General features: G+C 39.2%; 2 protein-coding genes and 1 long non-coding RNA gene across 3 annotated transcripts; all 3 read left to right on the forward strand.

Annotated features, from left to right (window-relative positions):
- The first annotated feature begins 6,650 nt into the window (after positions 1 to 6,650).
- On the forward strand, positions 6,651 to 11,306 carry LOC105976442 (uncharacterized). The gene is made up of 4 exons (XM_088821220.1): positions 6,651 to 8,001; positions 8,113 to 8,449; positions 8,546 to 9,261; positions 9,325 to 11,306. The coding sequence occupies exons 1-4, from the start codon at positions 6,651 to 6,653 to the stop codon at positions 11,304 to 11,306; spliced, it is 4,386 nt and encodes a 1,461-aa protein (XP_088677346.1).
- A 6,950-nt stretch (positions 11,307 to 18,256) lies between these two features.
- On the forward strand, positions 18,257 to 20,932 carry LOC105951121 (Ribosomal protein L18e/L15 superfamily protein). Its single transcript, XM_012974512.2, has 4 exons — positions 18,257 to 18,870; positions 20,119 to 20,202; positions 20,311 to 20,400; positions 20,486 to 20,932. Exons 1-4 carry the CDS (start codon positions 18,460 to 18,462, stop codon positions 20,774 to 20,776), a joined length of 876 nt encoding a protein of 291 aa, XP_012829966.2. The 5' UTR covers positions 18,257 to 18,459; the 3' UTR covers positions 20,777 to 20,932.
- Positions 20,933 to 21,732: 800 nt separating this feature from the next.
- On the forward strand, positions 21,733 to 23,147 carry LOC148768459 (uncharacterized). Its single transcript, XR_016032842.1, has 2 exons — positions 21,733 to 22,111; positions 22,884 to 23,147. It is a non-coding gene; the product is annotated as an uncharacterized LOC148768459 (long non-coding RNA).
- Positions 23,148 to 27,186: the final 4,039 nt, after the last annotated feature.

Below are 27,186 nucleotides of genomic sequence, written 5' to 3' on the forward strand. Positions count from 1 at the left end.
TGGATTAGCATTATTACATCGTTTAAAAACAACATTAAGATGATTAGACAAAAAAAGGAAGCAAACTGTTTGGACAAAATCCAGAAGTACACAAAACATTCGGGATCTTAAGGGAAGTACACGGGTCCATTTGCTTCCCTATAGCAAAAGTTCATCCGTACTTGATCAAACGCTGCATGCATTTCCATTGCATCCATGATTCGCTTCCTTCATCCTGTAAAGACATGATATAAGAAAAGATGAATTTGAATTAATGAGATAAGATACGAGTTAATAATAGAGGATTCATGAACATGATGTGAGTTTAAACCATCCAAACGAGGGAGATTCATTCGACATTGAGGATTAAATGATCCAATTCTTTACGATTCTTATAAGGAATTGTCGCTCTAGATTGGCTCCAAATGATTAGTTTGTTGTGTTGAAGCTAAACAAACTCCACACTTACTTACTAGAGACATGATTTGACTGTTATAGTAAACAAATGATTTCATCTTTCGATGTTCTAGTTGAAGATTGTTTGTTATGTGTTGATTGTGTTCGGTCTATTTCGTTCTCCTTTGTTAAACGAATTCGGGTGCTCACGTAGATGTTAACAGGGTGAAGGTAGATATTGAGAAAACGTTGCCACCTTTTCAAAATTCTTCATTTTTGAGAAACCATGTCACATTTTCGAAATTCTCTCTATCTTCAAATTTTAATACTTTACAAATCGTGAACTTTTTTCCCGATAATATCATTTAGAACCCATCATTAATAATCTTACCGAAACAATTTCCGATTCTTAGGTAAAAAGTGTATGTTTTTATCGCATTTCAATATTTATTATTCATTCCGTGTTTCTACACACAAAATGCAACACTGCCTTTCGTGTATCCCTACACGAAATGAATAACATATATGTTTTTCTTTCTTTTTCGTGTAAGGTTACACGAAATCCAATGTTGCATTCGTGTGTATCCCCCTGCACGAAATGAATAACATATATGTTTTTTTTTCCAATTTCGTGTAAGGTTACACGAAATCCAATGTTGCATTTCATGTAACCCTACATGAAATAGAAAAGAAATATTGTACTCTTTTTTTTTTTTTTTTTTTTTCCATTTCTCTGTAAATCTACACGAAATCACTTAAAAAAAAATCCGATGTGTTTGTATGTAATTTATCTTTCATTGATGCAGCAAAAAAAAAAAAAAAACAACAATCAATCTTAGGATTACAGTCACTTCTTTCAAGTTGATATCATGTTTCAATAGTAGGGATACATTAATCAAGTGGGCGAAAGACACTACAATCAATCATTGCCATCGTTTGATAACTCAGTTCAAAAGAGAAAATAGTTAGTATTTGACGTGGAAAAGATATGTACAAGAAATATTGTTGGACGATAAAAAGAAATATTGTAAACTAAATAACAATACAACGTTAAAATTACGTAAACAAATAATAATTACCCTAAATAGTTGCCGTAGATGCTCGTTTAATTACGACAAATCGTTGTCATGGATTGACGTTAAAAGAATTTCTACGAAATTATTCAATTTTTGAAAATTTCACAAATTGAAAAAGAAAACCCTACAAAACACCACTTCATGCTTAGTGGCACGGAATTGATTCATCCATTTCGTGCTCCCAAGTGCGAAACAACATCAATTTTGTTTTTCCTGTTCGACCGAATCAACCAAGAAACATAGTATAATTGACGCACTGTATTAACTAAATTAAAGTACGACGTTAAAATTACGTAAACTAATAAGAATCACCTCAAATTGCTATCGTAGATGCTCGTTTAATTCCCGAGAGTTCAAAAAGGGTTTTTCTTATGAACATAGTTCCCCTTATGTCATTCCCAAAAACTAATTGCATTCTAATTTTTTACAATGCATTTTTTGCTCATTTTATTAAAAATAAAATTTTATCATAACTTTAAAATATAATATATATTATAAAACAAGGGAAATAAGAGAGCAAGTGTGTATTTATTGTATTCTTATTCGAGTGTGTCTCAACTCCATACAATAGAGTCCATTTTATAGTACAAGAAAACCATTTAAAAGGTCATGAGTTACAAGGGAATGAATGACCTTAACATCCACCATTATCACCTCTAATTACACACACTACTGATTTTATAAATCCTATAGACATCCACCATAGGTTACATAATACTCCCCATTTGATGTCTATGACTATTGAGAGTGTGATACACTGCCTCGTTAAAACCTTGCCAAGAAAAACCCATTGGGATAAAAACATGGTGGAAGGAAAAAGAGTACAGTGTTGGGTTATTAATCACACTCCCTCTGATACTGGCAATAGATCGTTAAGTCGACGCATTTCAATGTTGTAGATCATCTTATTGAATGTTGTAGCCGACAAAGCTTTAGTGAATAAATCAGCAAGGTTATTACTTGATTGAATCTGACAAACTTCTATTTCACCATTTTTCTGTAGTTCGTGGGTATAGAAGAACTTTGGCGATATGTGTTTTGTTCGATCTCCTTCAATATAACCATTCTTGATTTGAGCAATACAAGCCGCGTTGTCTTCATACAATAAAGTTGGTGGATTCCTTAATGAAGATAATCCACACGTCTCTCGAATATGATGAACCATAGATCTCAGCCATATGCATTCACGACTTGCTTCATGTAGTGCCAAAATTCCAGAATGATAAGATGAAGTGGTTGTTAATAATGTTTGCTTCACTGAACGCCATGATATAGCAACATCGCCGCAAGTAAATACATATCCACTTTGAGATCTACTTTTATGTGGATCAGAAAGATAACATGCATCAGCATAACCCATTACATGCGATTCTGAACCTTTTGAGTAAAATAAGGCCATATTGGTTGTTCCTAGAAGGTAACGAAAAGTATGTTTTACACCATTCCAATGTCTTTGTGTTGGTGAAGAGTTGTACCTTACCAATAAGTTCACAGAAAATGCTATATCGGGCCTTGTGCAATAAGCAAGATACATTAATGCACCGATCGCGATAGCACTTAGATAAGGTACTTTCGGTCCTAATAATTCCTCATTTTCTTCTCGAGGACGAAATGGATCTTTCTTTACATCCAATGACCGGACAACCATAGGGCTACTTAATGGATGAGCTTTATCCATATAAAATCATTTGAGAATCTTTTCCGTATACGTTGATTGATGTAGAAAGATTCCATTCGACAAATACTCGATCAGTAGGCCGAGACAAAATTTTGTTTGTCCAAGGTTTTTCATTTCAAATTCTTTCATCGAATAATTTGCGGTTTTTGTAAGCTCTTCGGGAGTCCCGACAAGATTTAAATTATCTTCATATACCGCAATAATGGCAAATCCATTCTCGGATTTTTTGATGAAAATACATGGACAAATAGGATTATTGATATATCCTTCCTTAACAAGATAATCACTAAGACAGTTATACCACATCCTTCCAGATTGTTTTAAACCGTACAAAGATCGTTATAACTTAATTGAGTATAATTCACAAGACTTGTTGTTATATATCTCGGGCATTTTAAATCCTTCTGGGATTTTCATATAGATGTCATTATCTAATGACCCATATAAATATGCAGTGACAACATCCATAAGGCGCATATCAAGCTTATATGTGACTGCAAAACTTATTAAATATCGTAACGTGATTGCGTCAATCACCGGGGGAATATGTTTCATCATAATCAATCCCTGGTCTCTGCGAAAAACCTTGTGCTACAATTCTTGCCTTGTATCTCACAATTTCATTTTTTTCATTGCGTTTTCGCACAAACACCCATTTGTACCAAACGGGTTTAACATCTTTAGGAGTTTGTACTATTGGTCCAAATACTCTACGATTTTCTAAAGATAGCAATTCAGCTTGCATATCATCTTTCCATTTTGGCCAACCATTTCTATATCGATATTGTTCAACCGATTTCCATTCAGGATCCTCATTCACGATATCTAATGCGACCCCGTAAGCAAAAATATTATCAATAATGACTTTATTTATATCCTAGCTTTTTCTTGTATTCAATAATTCATAGAGATCTCTTCACATATGAGGTCTTTTTCGTTAGCCTCTTGAATGATGATTTCTTTAGACTGATCAGTCACTTTTCTCATAGTGCTTTCCTTTCAGTTGTATTCTCTTTAGAAGAATTTATTTCATGTACCCTTTTTCTTCGAGGGTTTTTATCTTTAGCGCCAATAGGACGTCCATGTTTCATGCACGATTTTATTTTATCAATATTTTGTCATGTGGGGACATCAATTCGCGCAGGTGTGTTTACCGCCGGTATATGAGATTTTGTTACTTTCTTTATATAAGTGAAAGCATCCGGCAATTGATTTGCAATATTTTGCAAATGTATTATCTTTTTCACTTCTTGCTCACATTGATTTGTGCGTGGGCCAAAATGAGATAAAGATGGTACATCTCATGAAATTTCACGCCATTCAATATGAATCGATGATTTATCTCCTCATAACGGCGGGAAAACTGGGCTCAATATATCGAATTATAGCAAATCGTCCGTCATGGGCTCAATATATCGAATTATAGATAGGTAATCAAAACCAATATAAATTCCCAAACGTCTTTGTGGACCCATTTTTGTTCTTTGAGGTTGAGAAATAGGAATATAAACCGCACTACCAAATATTTTTAAATGAGAGATGTTTGGTTGCTGTCCATAAACAAGTTGCAACGGTGAATATTGTTCAAATGAACTTGGTCGAATTCGGACCAATGAAGCGTTTGTTGGTATATTAGACCTTAGAAGTAATAGTCTAACGATTAGTTGCAACCTTTTAATAAAGGACTCAGCAAGGTGCAACTGAATGTTCAACATCTATACCAATTGACATGCAGTAATTATTAAATGCTTGTGATGTAAATTCACCGGCATTATCAAGACGAATAGTCTTAATATGATAATCGTGAAATTGAGCTCTCAATCTTATAATTTGAGCAAGAAGTTTAGCAAAAGTAATAGTACGTGTTGACAGTAGACCTACATGTGACCATCTAGATAATGCATCTAGGACCATGAATAACGAAACGGTTCACATGGTGGATCAATAGGTCCACAAATATCTCCTTGAATTCTTTCTAAGAATGATGGGGATTCTTTACCAATTTTCGTTGGAGATGGTCTTATTATAAATTTTCCTTGTGAGCAAGCATTACACACACATTTTTTAGGTAAAAGAATCTTCGGATTCTTTAGAGGATGCCCATATGATTTTTTTATTATTCGACGCATTATAATTGACCCTGGTTGGCCTAGTCGATCATGCCAAAGCATAAAAAGCTTGGGATCATCACAAGGTTTGATTCTATTGCACTTACAGTCGCATAATATAATCCCGATGACAAAACTGAGAGTTTTTCTTTCACATGCTTTTCGCATGAAACCTTGGATGTAATACAAAGATATTCCATATTCCCCTCGTTCATAGTCTCGATATGAAATCCATTGAGACGTATATCTTTGAAACTCAATAAGTTAATGTTTGATTGGTAAGAGTACAAAGCCTCTTTTATAAAAATATTTGTGCCACCAGGCAATATTATATTGGCTCTTCCAAACCATCAACTATTTTTGTAGTACCGGAAATTGTAATAACATTTGCTTTTGCCAATTTCAAAGTCGAGAAATATTATTGATCTCGAAGAATAGGGTGTGTTGTTCCACTGTCTCCAGCATCCAAGTTGCTCACATGAGTCTAATCATCATCCATGGTTCTTTGTCAAACGATTAGAGCCTTCATGTTTGTGCTGATAACGTATTATAAAACAAAGGAAAGAAGAGAGTAAGTGTGTGTATGTATTGTATTCTTATAGACATCCACCGTTATGTTTTTGATATACCTAAATGGGCCGGCCCAATGGGCCCTCAAATTTATCTAATAATTAGGCCCAATACACGAAAGCCCAATCACATACAAGTGGGCCCATTACACGAAAGCCCAAGTTCCTTCAAAATAAGGCTTGGGCCCAACAAAGTAAGCCCAACCCATTCAACGACATATAAATAAGTGTTTTACTCATTCGAAAAGGTACGTTCTAATTATTCACAATCAATCTCAAGTTTATTCTCTCTACTCTCTCTACGATCCAGACATCTGACTTGAGCGTCGGAGGGGTTTCCGCCAGATCAACCCCCGGCTTAGTTCACGTGTGCTCTTTTCGCAGGGACCTCAGGAGCATCGAATTGACTAGCTACTGATCAGCTTTGCTCTCCCAGCTCGTTTTTTACGTTATCCTAGGTGAGCTAAACTTTAGCATCATCATTTTGGCGCCGTCTGTGGGAAAGATGCAAACCAGATCACGTAGCCAACAAGATCCTCCTGAGGCGTCAGCTCGGAGAGAAAACGACACAGCTAATAACCTCCCCGCTCGTGGAGGATCTGGCATCCCACCTCCTCCACGCGCCGCGGAGCAACTTCCTCCTCGTGCCACGGAGCCAGCTCCTCCACGTACTGCTGATCCACCTCGCGAGGTTCAGGTGATCCCCCCTCGGGACCCACCACTCGCCGATCCACCACTCCCTGCTCCTCGAACGGTTCAGATAACCGAGGACGCACTCCAACGTATGATAGCGGAAGCTTCTACTCGCGCCGCCACGGAGGCCGTAACTCAATATATCGCCACGATGGGAGCAAACGCTCCCAATGCGATACCAGCACAAGCTCCACCTATAATACCACCAGTGGCCCCACCGCCGATCCAGAATCAAATAAGTGTCTCCTCATCTACGTCGGACCCACGGTCCCGAGTGCAGCTATCTACTAATCTCAGAGGAGCACAGCCCAGACAACAACGTCGACGCTCACCCCTACGGGGGAATGCATCACCACCAAGAATCCCTCTCTTTAATGAGGGAGAAGGCGAAGTAAACAGCCGAATGTCTCGCCAAAACCTTTTTTCCCAACCAAATAATCAAATGGGTGAGAGGATGCCTCTCCCAGCAAGACGCAGTCCCTTCACCATAGACATCCTCAACGAGGTATTACCTCAAGGAGTAAAGATCTCGGGGTTACCTCAATTCGAAGGGACCACCGACCCACAGGAACATATTGAGAAATTCAGTGCCATGGCGGATTTATACGGCCCGACGGATGCGGCGATGTGCATAATGTTCCGTACCACTCTCTCCAAGAGGGCGATGAATTGGTTCAACTCTCTACCCATAGGGTCGATTGACACCTTCGCTCGGCTGTCAACCCGGTTCACCAACCAATTCGCTATCAACAAACAATATGCCAAAACCCCAGCTCATCTCTTCTCAGTAGTACAGAGAGATAACGAAATGCTCCGCAACTACATCAAACGTTTCGTAGAAGCCGTCCATGAAGTCCCCAGTGTGGGGCAAGACATGCTCTCAGGGATTATGCAACAGAACTTGAAACCGGGTAGATTCAAGGAATCTATTGCCGGAAGACCACCAGGCAACCTAGAGGAGTTGTTAAATCGAGCCGAAAAGTACGTCAGGATAGAGGAAGCCTCCACCCACGCTCCCCCTAAAAGGAAAAGGGAAGATGACCGTCAGGACAATAGGAGGCGTGATGACCGACGTCCACCACTTCCACCTCCAAGCCAACCCTCCTCTTCCTACAATAGGTTCACTCCGTTAAACGCTCGCCTCACTGAAATCCTTCACGTGATAGAACAGAGAGGTTTAGCGGAGCCTCCACGTCCTATGCAGCCGAATGCAAAGCGAGAAAAGTCGGATCGCTATTGTCGATTCCATAAGGACAAAGGGCATACTACGGAGGAATGTGCACAACTCAAAATGGCGATTGAGAGGCTGATCAAACAGGGCCATTTAGGCGAATACGTCGATAAGCCGCGAAATAAACGCCGTGATGATCCTCCACGCCGAGATAACAATCGAGATCAACAACAAAGACGAGAAGATGGGGGTCACCGACGTGACCTAGATAACAATGATAACCAGCCTACCCGGGGAATCATCTCCTTCATCTCCGGAGGACCAGCGGGAGGCGATTCACAGAATGCAAGACGCACACTCGCTCGATCAGCGCGCATGAATCAAGAACGCGCTTCTCCATCCGAACGCATATATCAAATACGAAGACCTGATCACAGCATAGTCTTCAACTCCTCCGACCTCGAAGGTCCAGATGAAGACCATGTCGATGCATTGGTAGTAACAACAACGGTGGCCAACTTCTTGGTCAAGAAGATATTAGTGGACGGTGGAAGTTCGGCTGACATCATGTACCTCCACGCTTTTAAGCAGCTGGGCATAGATAATGCCCGATTTAATCCCGTCTCCACACCCCTGAAAGGATTCACGGGAGAAGGCATTTTATCCATGGGAGAAGTAGAGCTGCCCGTCTCTTTAGGGGAAGATCCTCGTCGAATCACCAAGCTAATCAAATTCCTCATCGTCGACAAGCCATCTCCCTACAACATCATTTTAGGAAGGCCAGCCATCCATACATTCAAGTCCGTACCTTCCTCCTACCATCAGAAGTGGAAATTCCCTACTCCTTATGGAATGGGAGAGATACTTTGAGACAGACGCCTCGCCCGAGAGTGCTATGCAAGGGCCCTACGAGAACCTTCCAAGAAGCCTAAACCACCCGGAAGGGGAGACGACACCCAAAAATCCGACAAACGGAAGTGGGTCAATGCGATCATTGAGGATAATAAAGAAATCCTCATCAGTGTACCAGACGATAGCATCAAGCTAGCAGCTGTTGAAGAGCTTAAGCTCATAGAGCTCACCCCTGGAGATAGCTCCAAACTCCTACGCATTGGGTCTGATTTAGATCCTGAGATCGAGAAGCATTTAGTTAAATTCTTGCGGCACAATGGAGATGTGTTCGCTTGGAAAGCCCAAGATTTGTCGGGCATTCCCCCTCAGGTAGCCCTGCATCGGCTCAACATCGACAAGAGGTTGAAGCCAGTCAAACAGAGGAAACGGACATTTGGTCCCGAACGCAACAAACATATCAAAGCGGAAGTGGCAAAACTCCTTGACGCGGGCCACATACGACCAGTTCAATATCCTGAATGGTTGTCGAACGTAGTACTCGTTCCCAAACCCGGAGGCAAGTGGAGACTATGCATAGACTTCACCGACCTCAACAAAGCTTGTCCTAAGGACCCTTTTCCTCTACCTAGAATCGATCAGCTCATTGATTCGACATCAGGATGCGAGCTCCTCAGCTTCCTCGATGCATACCAAGGGTATAACCAGATCTTACTTGCGCCAGAAGATCAAGAGAGGACTAGTTTCATCACTGACCAAGGCATCTACTGCTATCAAGTCATGCCCTTCGGGTTGAAAAACGCAGGAGCCACCTACCAGCGTCTAGTGAACAAAATGTTCGCAGATCAGATTGGTAAAAATATGGAGGTGTACATCGACGATATGCTCGTCAAAAGTATTAAGGTCTCGGACCACATAACGGATCTGGAACAGTGTTTCGCCACCTTGCGAAAATATAAGATGAAGCTCAACCCCCTCAAATGTTCATTCGGAGTTCGGGGAGGCAAATTTCTGGGATATATGATTTCGCACCGAGGAATCGAAGCTAATCCCGCGAAAATCGAAGCAATTACCTCCATGGCTCCGCCAACATCGATAAAGAAAGTTCAACAGCTCAACGGTTGTTTGGCATCCCTGAACAGATTCATTTCAAGATCAGCGGACAAGGCTCTCCCCTTCTTCAAGATTTTAAGGGGAGGAAAAAAGTTCGAGTGGGATGAGGCATGTCAAACGACCTTCACAGAGTTAAAGTCATATCTCGCATCACCACCACTGCTCACAAAACCTCAGCCTGGAGACACCCTCCTACTATACCTAGCTACCTCAGCTAATGCCGTCAGCGCAGTCCTCATCCGAGATGGGGAAAAGGGCCACCGACCCATATACTACATAAGTCGCGCACTCCAAGGAGCCGAACAACGCTACACCAACATGGAGAAACTCGCTCTCGCCCTTATCAACGCAGCTCGGAAGCTTCGACCGTACTTCCAGTCACATCAAGTGGTGGTTCTCACAAATTATCCTCTGAAACAAATACTAAGAAGTCCCGAAACATCCGGGCGATTAGCAAAATGGGCGATAGAGCTAAGTGAATATGGAGTGGAGTTCAAACCCCGCCCAGCTATCAAAGCACAAATATTGGCTGATTTTCTAGTCGAAATGACTTCAATGGAAGAAAACACCTCTCTACCTACTTGGTCTGTCAGCGTGGATGGATCTTCCACTGCCACAGAAGGGGGAGCGGGTATCGTCCTAACGAACCCTGAAGGAGATGAGTTCGAATATGCTCAACGATTCGAATTCATAGCCTCAAACAACGTCGCTGAGTACGAGGCCCTGATAGCGGGAATCCGCCTCGCCCTAGCAGCTGGAGCGCGCAAGCTCCTAATCCAAAGCGACTCTCAACTCGTCGTTAACCAAGTACTCGGAGTTTACGAGGCCAAAGAAGACACCATGGCGAAATATTTAGCTCTCGCACACACTCTCCTATCCAAATTCGAGAGCTACGAGATAATACAAGTACCCCGCTCCAACAATATCCACGCTGACAAGTTAGCTAGACTAGGAAGCTCCATGGCTAGCATCGGAAGTCGGAAGGTGACGCTCCTCACATCACCTCAGCCGGAGATAACTTCACCCACTGAAGTACAATACACCGAGGAGGATGAACCATGCTGGTTCACTCCAATCCTGAAGTATCTCAAAAAAGGAGAACTTCCAACGGATCCCACCGAAGCACGAAAGTTAAAAACGAGAGCCGCACGATTCGTCATAGTGGGAGAAGAGTTGTACAAACGAGGGTTCTCATTCCCCTACCTCAAGTGCCTCGACCCAACCACGGCGGATTATGTACTTAGAGAAGTACACGAAGGCATCTGCGGCAATCACTTGAGCGGGAGAACCTTAGCTCTCAAACTACTGAGGCAGGGCTACTATTGGCCAACGATGCATGAAGATGCGAAAAGGTTAGTCCGGAGGTGTAAGCCATGCCAAGAGCATGCCAATATCACTCACATGCCAGCGGCGTTAATGCAACCAATTGACAGCCCCATCCCTTTCGCCCAATGGGGGATGGATTTGGTTGGACCATTCCCGCCCGCCACAGGAGGACGCAAATACCTCATTGTAGCAGTGGACTACTTCACCAAATGGGTGGAGGCTGAACCCTTGGCACGCATCCGAGAAGAAGAAGTCATCCAATTTCTATGGAAGAACATCATGTGCCGTTCGGAATACCGCGTTCCATCATCTCGGATAATGGAACTCAATTTTGCGGTGACAAGGTAAAAAATTGGTGCCTCGGCTTGAACATCAAGCAGTTCTTCACATCGGTAGCAAATCCACAAGCTAACGGCCAGACGGAGGTTACAAATCGCACTATCCTACAACACCTTAAGACAAGGCTGGGAAGTGCCAAAGGAAAATGGGTGGAAGAATTGCCTAACGCCCTATGGGCTTATCGCACAACCCCACGCGCAGCAACCGGAGAGTCGCCTTTCAATCTAGCTTTTGGCACGGAGGCTATCGCACCCGTGGAAATAGGTGAACCATCTTGGAGAATCACAAATTATGATCCAGCAGCCAATGAAGAAGCTATGCGAGGAAGCCTAGACCTTGTAGATGAGCTACGAGAGATCGCATACATCCGGCAACAGATGTACAAGTCACGCATGGCCAAGGCATATAACTCCAAGGTCCGCCCTCGCTCCTTTCAAGTTGGAGATTTAGTCCTCCGAAAAGCTGAAGCCTCCCACCCCATCGGTAAGCTCGACCCAAAGTGGGAAGGACCGTATAAAATCACAAAGGTGGTCAACACTGGAGCATATCGCCTCGAGAACATTGACGGACACCCTGTACCCAGAACATGGAATATAGGGAACCTCAAACGGTTCTACGCCTAAGGTATACATCTACCTTACTTCAGATCAGTTGAGATCATCACCCATATCTCTACTAAAGAAAAAATACTTACAAATTGTCACCCATGCAGGCTCCACGACCTTCCACGTCACTCGTCTTGTAAAGCTGCTTATACATGGTTGGAAATTTGACACCACATAACAAGGTGCGTTAACGTCCCTCCTAAACTGGGGGGCTAGTAATAGTTACTTAGATCAAAAATTTGTAATCACATCTCATCGTCTCCTTACAGATTGAGAACCTACTACGAGAAGACGTATATGAATCAATCAATGATCCAAAGGTCGAAGACACTACATACCACATCGCCAAGGGTAACTATATTTCTACTAGATTTCAACACACAGAAAATCTTATTTACCCTTACTAACGTGGAAAAATAATCTCACTAAGCAGGCATGACCACGCAGCGACTCACACCAACTCACGAGTTCATTTCATATCCGGAAATGCGAGAAAGAAAAATCAACCATCGTAGTAGGGTACGTGAAAATACCACACACACCACCACAGCTTCAATTACTAAACCCTAAATACAAGAGTTTAAGCAAATCCTCTTTTTCTCATTTATACTCGACAGGCATAGAGACGCCAAAAGAAGTCAATCTACCATCAGCACAGTAAAACAAACGAGTACAAGGAAGACGTGGAAGAAGAACAAGCGTAGTACAATCACTTAGAATTTTTTTTATCAAGTCAATTTATTTGTTCAGCGGTATTTATTTACAATCGCCTCACATAGGCTTGTAATAATGCAGATTTGCTATCCTTAAATTAATCAATTCTATTTTGCCCTACTCTTTGTGCTATCACATCTACACAAGTTATCTCTTACCAAGAGTCCAATTCAAAACAACCTTACAAACACTTAGAGAGACTTAGAAAATCCATACAGCCTGGCCAGCTGGATTCTCTAAGTCCCTTTATTTGTTTCACGAGGTATTAATTCTAAATCGTGGCCACGGACAAATATAATCAAGACCCACGCGGTCCGAACGAAGGGCACGACCCTTATCAAAAACCTTGGGAGACTGATCCCCTCCTCAAGTACATCGCGTATATGCTAATGTAAATACATACAAGCAACGCATTAATTTTCGACAATGTCAAAATAAATAAATTGAAATATTAAACTCCAAAGTCAAACACGGAAGAAACTCAAACGAAATAGTAGTGGACATACCCATCTACATCAGCGATAAAAATAAAATACTAAATCCATAAAAAAAAATAATAGCAATAAAAAATAAAAGGGAAGAGTTAGCTATCCTAACAGATAGGTCTAAACTCCCCTACCACGAGCGGAAGACGCAACCACGGTAGAATCATCCGCAACCATCTCATCCACGAGCTCTGTACCCGTCCCATTGACATTTACCTCATCTTCCTCTTCATCGGATATGCCAGCTTCCATCCCACGAATCACTTTCTCGCTGATACCACCCGCATCGCGCAGATATTTGCGACAAGCGCGCACTAATGGCTTATAAACCACAGCCAATGCGTGCTCCTCAATCATAGCAGTACACTCGTCACTACCTCGGAAGCTAGCCTTGGTTTCCTCCACGATGGACTCCTTATAAGCCACACCACCTGATGTCGTGAGGAACCTCTTCCCCGTCGCCTTTTCAACTTCATATTTCTCTTTGAGCTGGTCGTAGCATACGTTCAACTTATGAACATCATCCTTATACGCCTTCGCTTCACTTCGAATAACCTCGAGCTCCTCTGTCTTCTCAGCAAGCTCCTCTGTCCGCCGAGCAAGCTCTTCCGAGCGTAGAGCAAGATCGGACCGCGCTACCTCCAACTGGCTTAGAAGTTCATCCTCACGCGCTTGACTTCGAGCCCTCTCATCTTCCTTCCTAGCCTCCGCATTCCTACCATGCTCCATGAGATATCTCCAAGTCGCTACCAACTATATATAAAAAAAAAAAAAAGTTAATATATTTTTCACTAGTCAAAAAAAAAAAAAAAAAAAAAAAAAAAAAAAAAAAAAAAAAATCTTGTTTTAAGTAGAGAAGTACTCACCCGACATATATACCCACCGGCTAACTCTAGCATGTGAGAAGGACCCTTACCAGATATCCGAGCACGATCATACTCCCGAACGAATCCCTCGGTACTCAACATCGGCAAATCATAGTCCGACACATCCCAGAACGACTCCTTACCATCGCGGTTCACACCATAAGTAAACAGTTGTTTCCCTCCTCCACCATGGAAAGCATAAGTCTCCTCTGGGTCTACCCGTGGACGCTTAGGCACGGCCACATACTCGGTCTCCACCATCTTTCCCTTGCCACGATCCCTCATTGCTGGACGCCCCTCCACTTCACCAGCACTGCTACGATCATCTGCGACTACTCGAGGACTTTTCACATGAACATCCTCACGAGTCAACCCATTTGAAGAGCCTCCCAACGCAGAGGGAACCTTCTTCGACTTCTTCTTCGACGACCCATTCGCCTTAGCTCGAAGTGCCGCAAAGGTGATACCCCCATCTACAAAAAATAACAAACACATAAGAAACATGGGGTATACAATACCAAACAACTACAACAAAAAAAAAAAAAAACAAAAAAAAACAAAAAACACAAGTCAAGGCAACAAAATGATATACGATGCTGACCCTTCATCGTCGGTATCAAACTCCTCGGATCAAATTCCACATCACACAACCCAGATTCCTCAATCCTCTTCGCCATATTCGCAGTTATCGCGAAACTCTCACACGTAGGATTCCAAACTACGGGAACGTCAAAAGTGGGAGCCCTCACGTAAAAAAAATAGGTCTTCCATTTACCCAAAGACAGCTTCACACTCTTCACGAATTGGAAATGAACACGAGGATGAAAGCAAAAGAAAGGCATCTTATTGGGCCGATGCAACGTAAATAACGCCTTAAATAAACTCACAGATACAGGCAAACCTACTCGAACCACCCTAAAATGAAACGCTTGGAACATCAGAACAGCAGTGGGCGTTAGCTGACTATACCCAATCTTGAATTCCTCGCAAACCTTCAACAAGGTGGGATGCGGTGTAATCTGAGATGTACATGTCAAGTACCCCAAAAATACAGTATGAAACCCATCGGGCGGCGAATACAAACGGTCGCCCTTCCGAGGCAACAACAACTCGACATTACTCGGCGCTCCAGATAAACGACGGATAGAATGCAAATGCTCTTCCGTCAATACACTATCAAAATTAACCAAGTCCAAATTAATTGGCTTATTTTTCTTTTGCCTCCTCGTGTCGACCTCAACATCATCTGGCGGAATATCATCTTCCTCATCCTCTTCATATGTCACCTCAGCTTCACTACTTGGCACCGCTTGGTCACTCGCCAAAGGAGCTCCATTCGAATCATCACTATCGCTCCCAAAATCAACGACTCGACGCCCATAACGACCTCTACTGGAATCTGTTTCATCAACGGTAGGGCGAATAGTAATATTGTTATGCACTTCTACATCATCACTCCACGATTCAATGATTTCTCGCCGACCAAAACTTCCCCCATTTAAAACACCACGCGCATCAACACCCTCGGAAATTTGCCCATCAATTTCGCCCGAACCGGCCTCAAAACCGGGCTGTAACGCGCTCTCACGCGCGCGCGTGGCCCCAAAAAGGGCTGATTCACGCGCGCGCGCGTCATCAAGCAGCTGCCGCCCACGTGTCGCCTCCCCACTTGCTAAAGCGCGCGCGTCATCACCCAGTCGCCGCCCACGTGTCGCGGCTCGGCTCCTAACTCCGCGGCTCCTAACTCCGCGGCTCGGCTCGGCTTCCCTCTAACCTCGAAGCGCGCGCCCTCACACGTTTTTGAGCGGCTAGAAGCGCGGCTTGAGCCAGCAATTGCATCCGAGCCACCTACCACCCCCATCTGCACAGAATTTCGTGCAACGCTCACTGCGGATCCGATTTTCGCACCCGATACCCTAAGATTTTCGCGTTCTATACCCACGGTACCAAAAGTCTGCTTGCTCCCTTCAACCGGATCTCGAAGTTTAATTCGCAAAGATTTCGAATTACCCGAATTCGACATGAGCAAAATTTTCCCCGAAGAAATTATCAAGAAACAAAAAATTTCTACTCTACCGAAAAAAAAAAAAATTCAAGAGAAAAATAGCACAGAGGAAGACCTAGAGTTAAAGATACATACCCATATTTATTCCGCAAGAGTTGAAGTTTAATTCTTTCCACCGCAAAAGGAGTCTATTTATCTGGCCCTGGTATATTATTTAAAACCCTTAAATATATACCTTGCTGCCAAATAAATACAATATTCCCTTATTTAAGCTAAGGAAATAATTCACCACCAACGGCAACAATTCAATCAACGCCGCAATTAACTCTCGACACGACCCGAATCCCTCTACACAAGCCCCCGACTCGAATCGAGAGTTGGGGGGCTTAATGATATACCTAAATGGGCCGGCCCAATGGGCCCTCAAATTTATCTAATAATTAGGCCCAATACACGAAAGCCCAATCACATACAAGTGGGCCCATTACACGAAAGCCCAAGTTCCTTCAAAATAAGGCTTGGGCCCAACAAAGTAAGCCCAACCCATTCAACGACATATAAATAAGTGTTTTACTCATTCGAAAAGGTATGTTCTAATTATTCACAATCAATCTCGAGTTTATTCTCTCTACTCTCTCTACGATCCAGACATCTGACTTGAGCGTCGGAGGGGTTTCCGCCGGATCAACCCCCGGCTTAGTTCACGTGTGCTCTTTTCGCAGGGACCTCAGGAGCATCGAATTGACTAGCTACTGATCAGCTTTGCTCTCCCACGTCGTTTTCTATGTTATCCTAGGTGAGCTAAACTTTAGCATCATCAGTTTTCTTCTAGCAGATATATGGACATTAGTTTTCAAAAGAATACAGGTAAACCTCTATAAATTAATACAGTTAGAATTACCAAAATTCTATTAAAGTTAAATTATCGAGCTAATAATTTAATACGTTTTCACCAAGTCGTAACTGGAAAAAAATATTATTTAAACGAGATATTAATTTGGGATAATTAGTGAAAACCCCCCAATTCATTTACTTATATTAAGGTGGATATAACCTCTTTTTCATTATTAGTGAAAACCCCCCACCTTATATTAAATAATATTTTTTTTAATTAATATTATTTTAGACATTACTAATATACCTAATTTGCCCTATTATATCTAAAATAATTAAACCTATTTCACATTCTCTATTTCTCTTATTCTTCTCTCTCTTTTCTCTTTACATATCGGCCGCCTCCAACTCTCCTCCATCTGTGTTCTGACACCGCCTCCAACCCTCTTCAATCTCTACGCCGCCATCGTTATTCTCTTCTCCCAACGGCGTTCCTCCCTCCACCGACGCGAAAAGAAGACGGTCTTCACCCCTGGGATTCTCTCGTCAAGGACGGCGTTAGGGTTTTCGCTAGGGAGAAAGACGAGATTATGCAGCGGCGCTAGGGTTGATATTGCGTCTGAGATTTCAATACAGACCACCGCCCCATTGTTTCATTGTTGTTGTTCTTTTTCTTCTCTGATTTTTTTTTGGGAATCCAATTCTCGAATCTTAATTTTCTTAATTGGAGTTTTTGGTTGAATTATATATAAGGCTAATTTTGTGTTCAATCAATAGTATAATGTAGGTTTTGTTTTTGTTGAAATTGTGTGGTGTTATTTACAGATTTATAGATATTTTCGTACAGCAATATAGTTGTTTTCGTACAGCAATATAGTTGTTTTCGTACAACAATATAGTTGTTTTCGTATAGCAATATAGTTGTTTTCGTACAGCAATATAGTTGTTTTCGTAAGCAATATAGTTGTTTTTATTACTTTTTAGTTGAATGTAATAGTTGATTTTGATAAATGAGAGTTGTTGGAGATATATAGTTGTTTTAGTCATATTGTTTTAATAACAGTTGTTTTAATAATAGTTGTTTTATTGAAATATAATTGTTTTAAGTGAAGACAAAAGAATATAGTAAAAAAATATTTTTTAAAAATATAATAAAAAAGTTAAAAAAATATTTTTTTTAAATATTTTTTTTAAATAAGAAATAAATAAAAAAATGAAAATTAAAATTAAATACAAAATAATAAAAAAATAAAAGTGTATCAAAGTAGTTTATAATAGGTAGTGAATAGAGGAAGGGTAAATTTGAGAATAAAAAAAGGATGGGTCTCCCACTAATAAAGAAAAAGAAGCTGGATCCATCCTTATTAAAATAAAGGTGGAGGGGGTTCTCACTAATAGTCCTATTAATTTATCGAATTAACATATTGAGGTTCTAGTGTATATGTTATTCACTTAAAATTTGTAATTTATCCAAATTTTCGTAGGATTTAGAAAAATAATGATAATTTGTAATTGAAAAAATAGACGGCGTGCGGTCATCTCCAAAAACCCAAGTACTGAACCCTAAACCATTTCCATTTCCATTTCCATGGAGCTCTAAATAACACATAATAGATACATATACATACATACATACAGAGAGAGAGAAAAAAAATGTTGAGGAGAAGATTAGTTTCACTTATACCCACCTCCATCCGCGCTGCTCAAAATCAGTTCCAGAACCCATCGTCGATAATTCCCCTGCAGTGCGGTTCGCTGCAATTCTCACAATGCCGGGGTGAAATCTGGAAGCCCGACTACTTTGATATGGGAAGTGTGAGGAGGGCTTACAGCAGCAGCAGCCTATTGGCGTTGAACGATCTGAGAGACAATCCAGGGGCCCGTCAGCAGAAGACCCGTAAGGGTCGTGGTATCGGGTCGGGTAAGGGTAAGACTGCGGGCCGTGGGCATAAGGGTCAAAAAGCCCGTGGTACTATGAAATTCGGGTTTGAAGGTGGTCAGACCCCTCTCCGCCGCCGCCTTCCCAAACGGGGTTTCAATAATCCATTCAGTCTCACATTTCAGGTACCTTTTTTTTTTTTTTTTTTTTTTTGGGATTTTAATTATTTTGTTCATTCAGAAGTGATTGAAATTTTGGAATAAACAATCAAAGAATTGTGTATATATTTAGTCTGAAGTATGTATATATTTAGTCTGAAGTGATCTGAATCTGATGAATTGTGATTGTGTATCTTTACAAATGTTGTTTGAAGTAATATTATCAGCATTTTATTCAGCAAAATAACGGTGGAAATTGGGTCCTCCGTCTTGATGTTTGCGTCTCCTCTGCCCTAATGTTTTCAAAAAAATGACCTTGGCTATAAATTGAAGTGCTGCACCTACATATCACTGCACTTCATTAATCAAGAATCAAACTAGTGTCGTTGTGGAGTTGGATCCTTCTACGTAATAAATAGGCAGTCACGGAATAAATTGACAAGCATACAATTTTGTTTATGATCTTTACTCTGTGACGATTAATCTGTAAAAACATCTATAAAGTTTGTTATTGGTGTGACATTTCCTGTTATTCAACTTTGTAATATCTCGCACTCATAAACTACTTTCTGTAGCAAATGTCTGTCCATTCACACATGTATGTGTTTATGCTTCTTTGTTTTTGTATTTAACATTTGCAACGTTGACGCATATTCCCATGTTTTATCTAGTGTTTTATCCAATGTTTGATGAAACGGTGATACCTAGAATTTATATTGAATATACATATCTGTGAATGTTAACTAATATTATTCTTTATGATGTCGTTCTTCCCTTTCTCTAAACTCTTTTTGTGTATTTGTGTGTACATCTGATGTTACATGAGTTCCTCTTAACCCTTGGCTATGATAATTTCAGTAAATGAATGACGAGTGTAAAGTTTGTGCGCTTTCTCTATATGAATTGTATATATGGATTGTCCAGTCTTATAATAAAAAGAAACCTCGTAACATGTTTTGCCAAAAAGATCAATTTCTACTTCTTAATGCGTGGTGAAAATGAGAAGGATTCATGAAGAATATGACAGTTACGTTGAGAGGATCAAAGGAGATATCAAACATATCGAGACACTCGTATGTTTGTGTGACTGCATTGTAAATTGAAACATTCATATTTTCTATTCTTTTATTTTTGATGGTTTTAGTTTGTTAAATGTGTGGTCACTGAGGTCAGGCAGAGAACAGTATTCGATCTCTCATTTGGCATAATGAATCGATTTTTAGGAAGTTTGTGACTGTAGCGTTTTATTGATTGTCCCAAGTGTCTCATTTGCAGCCAGTTGGCTTGGGAAAAATTGCAAAGCTGATAAATGCTGGGAAGATAGATTCTTCAGAATTGATCACAATGAAAACTCTCAAGGTATGTATATATGTATTTATACATATTAGTGTCTTATTCATCTTCTCGCCGACATTGTTCGCTACCAGCTTTGTCTGATATCGCGCACTCTGTTTTCTTGGCAAAAAGGAATCAGGGGCCATAGGGAAGCAAATCGAAGATGGAGTTAGATTGATGGGGCGCGGGTCCGAACACATTAAATGGCCCATCCATCTCGAGGTACTCATAATTGCTATACACTCGTATCTTAATTTCAATAAAAATTGCAAGGACTTTGAGCTTTTGTTGTATATTGTTTGCACAGGTTTCGAGGGTTACTGTAAGGGCAAAAGCAGCAGTTGAAGCTGCTGGTGGAAGTGTGAGGAGAGTTTATTACAACAAATTAGGGTTCCGTGCACTTTTAAAACCGGAGTGGTTTGAGAAGAAGGGAAGATTAATTCCAAAAGCAGCAAGGCCTCCGCCAAAGCAGAAGGATAAAGTCGATAGTATTGGCCGTTTGCCTGCTCCTACTAAGCCTATACCTTTTACTACTGAAGATGAAAACGACGACGAGCCTACGTCTGATGCTGCTGCTGCTGCTGCTTCAACTGCATGAGAATTGCTTTTCTGTATTGATCGGTTTTTAGCTGCCGTGTATTCGACGAGTAAGAATAATATAACAAGTTTCTTTTGAACTGTTCAAATTTGTGCAAGACTCTCTTTGGATATCAAAGAATAACAAGAATTGTGGGTGGAGGAGTGATCTTGAAAAGTAGCGTTCATGTATTTCTTATGATCTATACCTGTATCTGAGTGTTAGATTTGCTGCAAAAATCTAGATTCGTAGTTTTAACAGCAGAACATTATTGATTAAAAATAAATACTAAAGGCTCTTCATTTGTGGTGTTTGCAAAAGCTTTTAGAAAAGCAGAAGTTGGTGATTATGAAATAAGTTAATGGCAAGTGTTTATTTCTAGAAGCACGAAAATTTGTTTTCCAGTAATTTATCTTAAGAGAACTTATTTAATGAGAGGTAGAAATAAAAGTTGATAATGCCAAACACTTGAAAATTTATTAGGATCTTTTTAGCATCCCACACCTCAAAAACCGGCTGAGGGTTAGATACCCCTTAAATTACCATTCATTTTATATAGATTAGATCTGAATCGTTCAATCAAAAAGTGAATTTGGGTTTTTTGGAAAAAATAAATAAAAATAATAATTTGAGCAATTATTTATCTATCATTTTCACCTAAGATTATTTATCACATTAAAATAGAATATGCTAATATGGAATAGTCTGATTTACCCCCAATCAAGAAATATTTAATAAAATCAAATGTACCAATTATTAAATAATTTTAATTAAGAAAGAAAATCCTTATTAAAATATAGGGGTTATTACTTATTAGGGAAAACCCCCTCATATGCATTGTATCATTACACTAGATGCTTTTTTTTCACCTATTTTTAAGATAAATTTAATTGTATTTTATTAAGTAAATTATATTATTAGTAACCTATTTTACTATTTCTCAATTTCTTTAACCTAGCAACAACTCTCTGTCTCGTAGCCGTCTCATTCATTTATCTTCTCTCTCCCTTCTCTCCATATCTCTACACTCACGCCCACACCCTCGCCGCCCCACCGAACGACCACACCATCTACTCCCTCCTCCTTCTGCTTCTGCTGCTGCCGCGATTCATCACCTCCGAATCAACCTTGCTCATTTCCGGCGAAGGCATCTCGTTCATCTCCGAGAGAGTGGCGGCGAGCTTCCGGGCCGAAACGGGTCGGGTTAATTTCCCACTGTGATGCTCTACTTTTCGAATTTCACGTCGATCCGACCCAACGGTCCGAGTCAGACCCGGATTACCGTGCTCGTTGAATTGCTGCAAACGAAATCCTTGGCCAATTGCGTGCTCGTTGATTTGTGTAATCATCCATCAAGTGAGTTTCGAATCGTTTGGTTAGTGAAGATTTTGGGAAACTAGACAATATTTAATTAATTTTTAATTTGAGTGATAAATGTTAAAGATAGAAGATTATTTATTGAGTTTTCATAATGTTTTAACTGTTTTCCTCCCTCTTTTCTCTCATTTCTCACCCAAAATATTATATCCATCACGAGTTCTCAGGGAATTTTCATAGAAAATTGTTTTGGTTTGAGAAGATTTTCGAGAGGGAAGAGGCATATGAACACAAGAGATTTTTCTACAAGGGCAGTTACTATAATTTGTTCGTACTGTTCGTAATTTCATATTGTAATGGATTTCAATTCTATTCATATCCTTGCTAGAAATTCTTTGAAATTTTTATGTATTCCATTGTTATTTGAATGTTTATTCTTTTTATTTTTCGATTAATTATTTTCTTAGATTAAAAGTTATGATGTTGTGTCTTGATTGAATCATTAAGTAGCATTTGATCTCAAAGAATTGTGCCATGTTGAATGTTGAAGAGTCGAGGAAGAAGGTGAATTGGATCTGAGAAGATGGTGTTTTGTAGTTGTATTCGCTCGAAGTAATAGTAGTTTTGCTGAAATTTGGGGATATATTTTTATAGTTGATTTCAATACCGTTATAGTTGTTTTTGTTAATGTTAAAGTTATTTTTGATTTTTTGTAGTTATTTTCATTTTTTTTAGTTGATTTTTATAATGTGGTAGTTGATCTTTATAATGTTGTTTACAGTTCTTTGTAGTTGATTTTTACAATGTTTAGTTGAAGAAATCAGGCGTTGCGTCAGCCGAGCAGCGAAACCAACTTCCCCATCGAAGAAATCTCCACTTCTCACTTCCAGTGCCATTGGGGGTTTTTAAATTTCATAGCCAATTTCGATAATTTGAAGTTGTTCTTTGATTTTTTTAGTTGATTTCAATAATTTTATAGTTGATTTCGACAATTTTTAGGTGATTTCGATTTTTTTATAGTTGATGTACGTTAATTTATAGTTGATTTTATTATTGAAAACTTACTATTTCCTTAGTTCTTTTACGATTTTCGTATAACTGATTCAGGGAAAAATAAACATAAACATATAGTTGTTTTACAGTTTTCTTATAGTTGATTCGGTAAAAATCGAACAAAAAAAAATAGTTGTTTTAGTAATGTTGTAGTTGAATCTCGAAAAAATAAGCAAAACAAAAACAGAAATTGTAGTTGATTTCGAAAAGTTTATAGTTGTTTTCAGAATTATTGTAGTTGATTTTGAAAACCAGAAACTGAAGAGAAAAAAAAAAACTGAAAAAAAAATATTTAATTAAAAAAATTAATAATTTTTTTTAAATAAATAAGTCAATATTATAATTAAAAGAAAAAAAAGGAAATGAAATGAACATTAAAGTAGTGGAGCGTGAATAGAACGAAGGGTAAATTTGGAATAACAAAAAATATGGATCTATCACTAATAATAGAAAAGGGGTTGGACCCAACCTTATTTAAAAAATTATATCCCCTAGTTTAATACTCCCTTCTTCCTCTTCAAAATTTTAATAACAAGTAACTACAACTAATATTTTTTTACCAGAACAATCTAATAAGCATAGAGGGAAAACCTAATTCTTCTTTCTATTTGTGAGCATCAAACTTGTTTTCTTCGTTTTTTGTGGAATTGAACCGTTGGATGTGACCGAAATTTGGACAAATATTCGGAGCTCATACTTCTATATTATGTACGGACGAGATTGAATTTGCTCTCTTAAAATTTGGTGTCTCCTAACTTTGGATATCAATTGTGGAAGTAGCCACAATTTGTTGAGATTTTTTTTTTTCATTTTTTACACTTCATTTTGAGAGATTTTCCACGTAAAATTTGCTCGAGTAGTTTGTGTTTGAATTTGATTTTCCAATTATTATTACCTTTTTTTTTTTTTGTTGAGAAGATGCAGTTTGAGCATTATTGCATATTCGATGAGGAAACTTCGGAATGAATGGTGGCGGCGACTATGAAATGCACTAGTGAAAATGGAGCAGCTTGCAGGCCAAATGGTTAGAATAAGTTTTGTAGTCATAGACATAGATAGTCATATGTCGCATATAGTCATATATATGTTTTGTAATTTTCCCTATAAGGTATAGCAAGATAAATTTTATTGAGTTTTTTGTGTGGATGTTGATTGTATTTCTTTCGTAAATATGGTTGTACTACACTATATAATAGGGATTTTTTAGTTGAAAATGTAAAAAACGGCAATATAAAGAAAGAATGTGACTATAATTGATATAGTCATATTCAACGGTAGTCATATTCGACGTAGTAAACTTATAAAAAAATCAGAAAAAATATTTTTATAAAAAGAATTTAAAAAAAAATGAAAAATAAAAAAATCGACAAAAATAAATGTAGGTCAACTAATGTTAAGGTTGATTTATGTATGTGAAGGGTATTTTTGGAATAAAGAGAGCTATGGGGTATTGCAAAGGACGATTTTATGGTTGAGTTTAGTTCTACGTCTTAGCGGGGTGAGGGGTTTATTGCTAAAAACCTCCAACAAAAAATGTAATTAATGATTCATTGAAATTAAAGTAACAAACAATTGGGAAAAGAAACTCTCCAAATAGACAAATATTGTGAGGGGTGGAGTAAGGATGACAAAAAAAACTAACATGCTAGCTACCCATGGGTATCCACCCAACTTATAACCCGTTACCGAAACCATTGCGTAGAAAACAACAGCGGTCTGCTCAGGTTCAGCAAGTCTATTTTCTTCCATCTGGAGAAGCGATCGAATCTGTAGAAAAGTGGGAAGGAGATTCTGAAAGGAGATGAGGTTGGCGACGATCCCATAATTTTTCAGAAGGCCATGTAAGGTTTGTAAAACGAGTTGTTTGTCGGAAATTGGATTTCCAACATCGACCAAGCTGTCCGCCGTGATTTTGATTGTTTGGCAATAATCGTGAATAGAGGGAGAGCCTTTCTTGAGGGACTTGAATTTCTCTTCAAGTTGAATGGCCCGATAGTCTTTATTGTCGATGAAGAGAGAGGAGATGGTCGTCCAGAGATGGCAGTGGATGTTTTGGAGAATATCATGCTGAACAGATCATCAGAGATAGTGTCGTAGATCCAAGTTTGAAGGAGATAGTTGGCGCGTTGTCATTTATCGGCGGAAATTGAGTCGGGTCGGGGTTTTCCATGGAGAATATTAGAAAGACAGAAGCATTGGTGGTGATTTTGAAATAGTGGCTCCACTTTTGATAGTTGGGAGTTTTGAGATTTATGATGACGGGATGAGAGATTTGATATTGGAGATGGCATGAGTAAGGTGGAAGGGATTGAGAGGGGCGGCGGGGGGAGTAGCTTCATCACCGGCCATGGTAAAGAAGAGAGGCGGTGGCGGCTGAGGGGATGGTGGTGGTGACGGCTAGGTTGACCTAGTGTCTGATACCATATAGGAAGAATACAATTGGAGAAAGAGAGAATTGTGTCTCTGACGTATATTACTCATATATATAGTTACATGTAAGAAATCCTAACCTATTACAAGATATATCTATAATAAATAATAATAATAATTGTCAACAATATATACGCTAATACTATTCATTCTTACACTTTCTTTTTAATATTTAAAATGTAGATAAATCGAACAATCAAAATTAGTTAATTTGAAAATATGTACGAGAAAATAAATTTGTTTGAAGAAGGTAAAATATGATTTTAAAGTTTATGAAGTTGATTTTAAAGATCGTGTGGTAGCAAAATAGCCAGCAGTTTTGCATTTGTAGTTTTGAAAGAAACATTCAATTTGATTGCATTTGTTGTTTTGAAAGAAACATTCAATTTGATTCAGCCTAAAAAATCATGATAGTGATCCCTAATTTTAACCAACTAGTATTCACTCGTGCGATGCACGGGGCACTTTTTTTAAATAAAAATACATATCACTAAAACAAACTTAATAATTTATATATTTTTACACTCATTGTATATTCACGGAAAAATGGAATTAACGGTTTTCAATAATTGCAATCACTAAAATGGAATAAAGTCAACAGTTCATCGACCAACAATATTAAAAAAATTAAGATTAATATGTTCTTCATAGTTACAATATAAAAACAATATTAAATTTTAGTATATCGACTTCCCTTAAAGATAATAAGATTTGCATTGCGTACCCTAACAGCATGACTGAAGACAACATTGCACGGGGAAAAACATATAGAAAAAATAGACATGCCAATGAATAAGTTTGTAAAAAAAAAAGAAAAAAAAGGGTAAATAGCGATTTATCTCCCTGTGCGCTCAATCTAGCCGTTAAAGGTTAATGGATTGTGCGTCTCACTCGTTCAAAAATGACTTCGTTGGTTTTTTTTACCATAAATTAATATTTTTACACCTTTTGAATTAGAAAATTCGAAAATTACAGATTCACCTCGAGTCATAAGCCCCACATTGAAGTTTATAACATTTTCAATTGAGTCCTTAACATTTTTAAAATCCGCTCTTCGCAAAAATCAACCAAAACCATCACCCCAATTATATTCATCTTTTCTTTCCCCGCGAGCCAATGAGATTGAGGAGAATCCCTAAAATCCAGTTTCACATTTGAATTCGTAAGAACATATATGCCGACGAAGTGGAAGAGGACGAGGCTGATGGAGGGTCGTCTTTGTCTTGTACCGATGTGTATACTGTGTGAGATTTTGGTGGAAGAGCGAGAGGCTTGGATTCATTTCGGGTTTGCATCTATTTAAAATCAGATTCTTCACTTCAAAATGTGAGATGACAAAGCACATGTGAAGATGGCGGCACATGTGAAATTCTCACATTCATTCGACGGTATACACATATCATGTATAAAGACACACTCACACAACCCACAATTTAAAAAAAATTTGAAATCTTTCTTTTCCAAACCACATACAATACATGGCTTCATGTGCATTTCGACTTTGATGGATTCCCAGCATGAAATACACATACATGGATCCAAAATACGATCAAAATGGTTGTTGAAAAGTACATATAATGTGGATTGAACACATATTTTTATCCTAGAACCAATTGTAATTCGTGATTCTA

Source organism: Erythranthe guttata, chromosome 8 (assembly GCF_056151865.1).
Source record: "Erythranthe guttata isolate IM_541 chromosome 8, IM_541, whole genome shotgun sequence".
In the NCBI taxonomy this organism is placed as follows: Eukaryota; Viridiplantae; Streptophyta; class Magnoliopsida; order Lamiales; family Phrymaceae; genus Erythranthe; species Erythranthe guttata.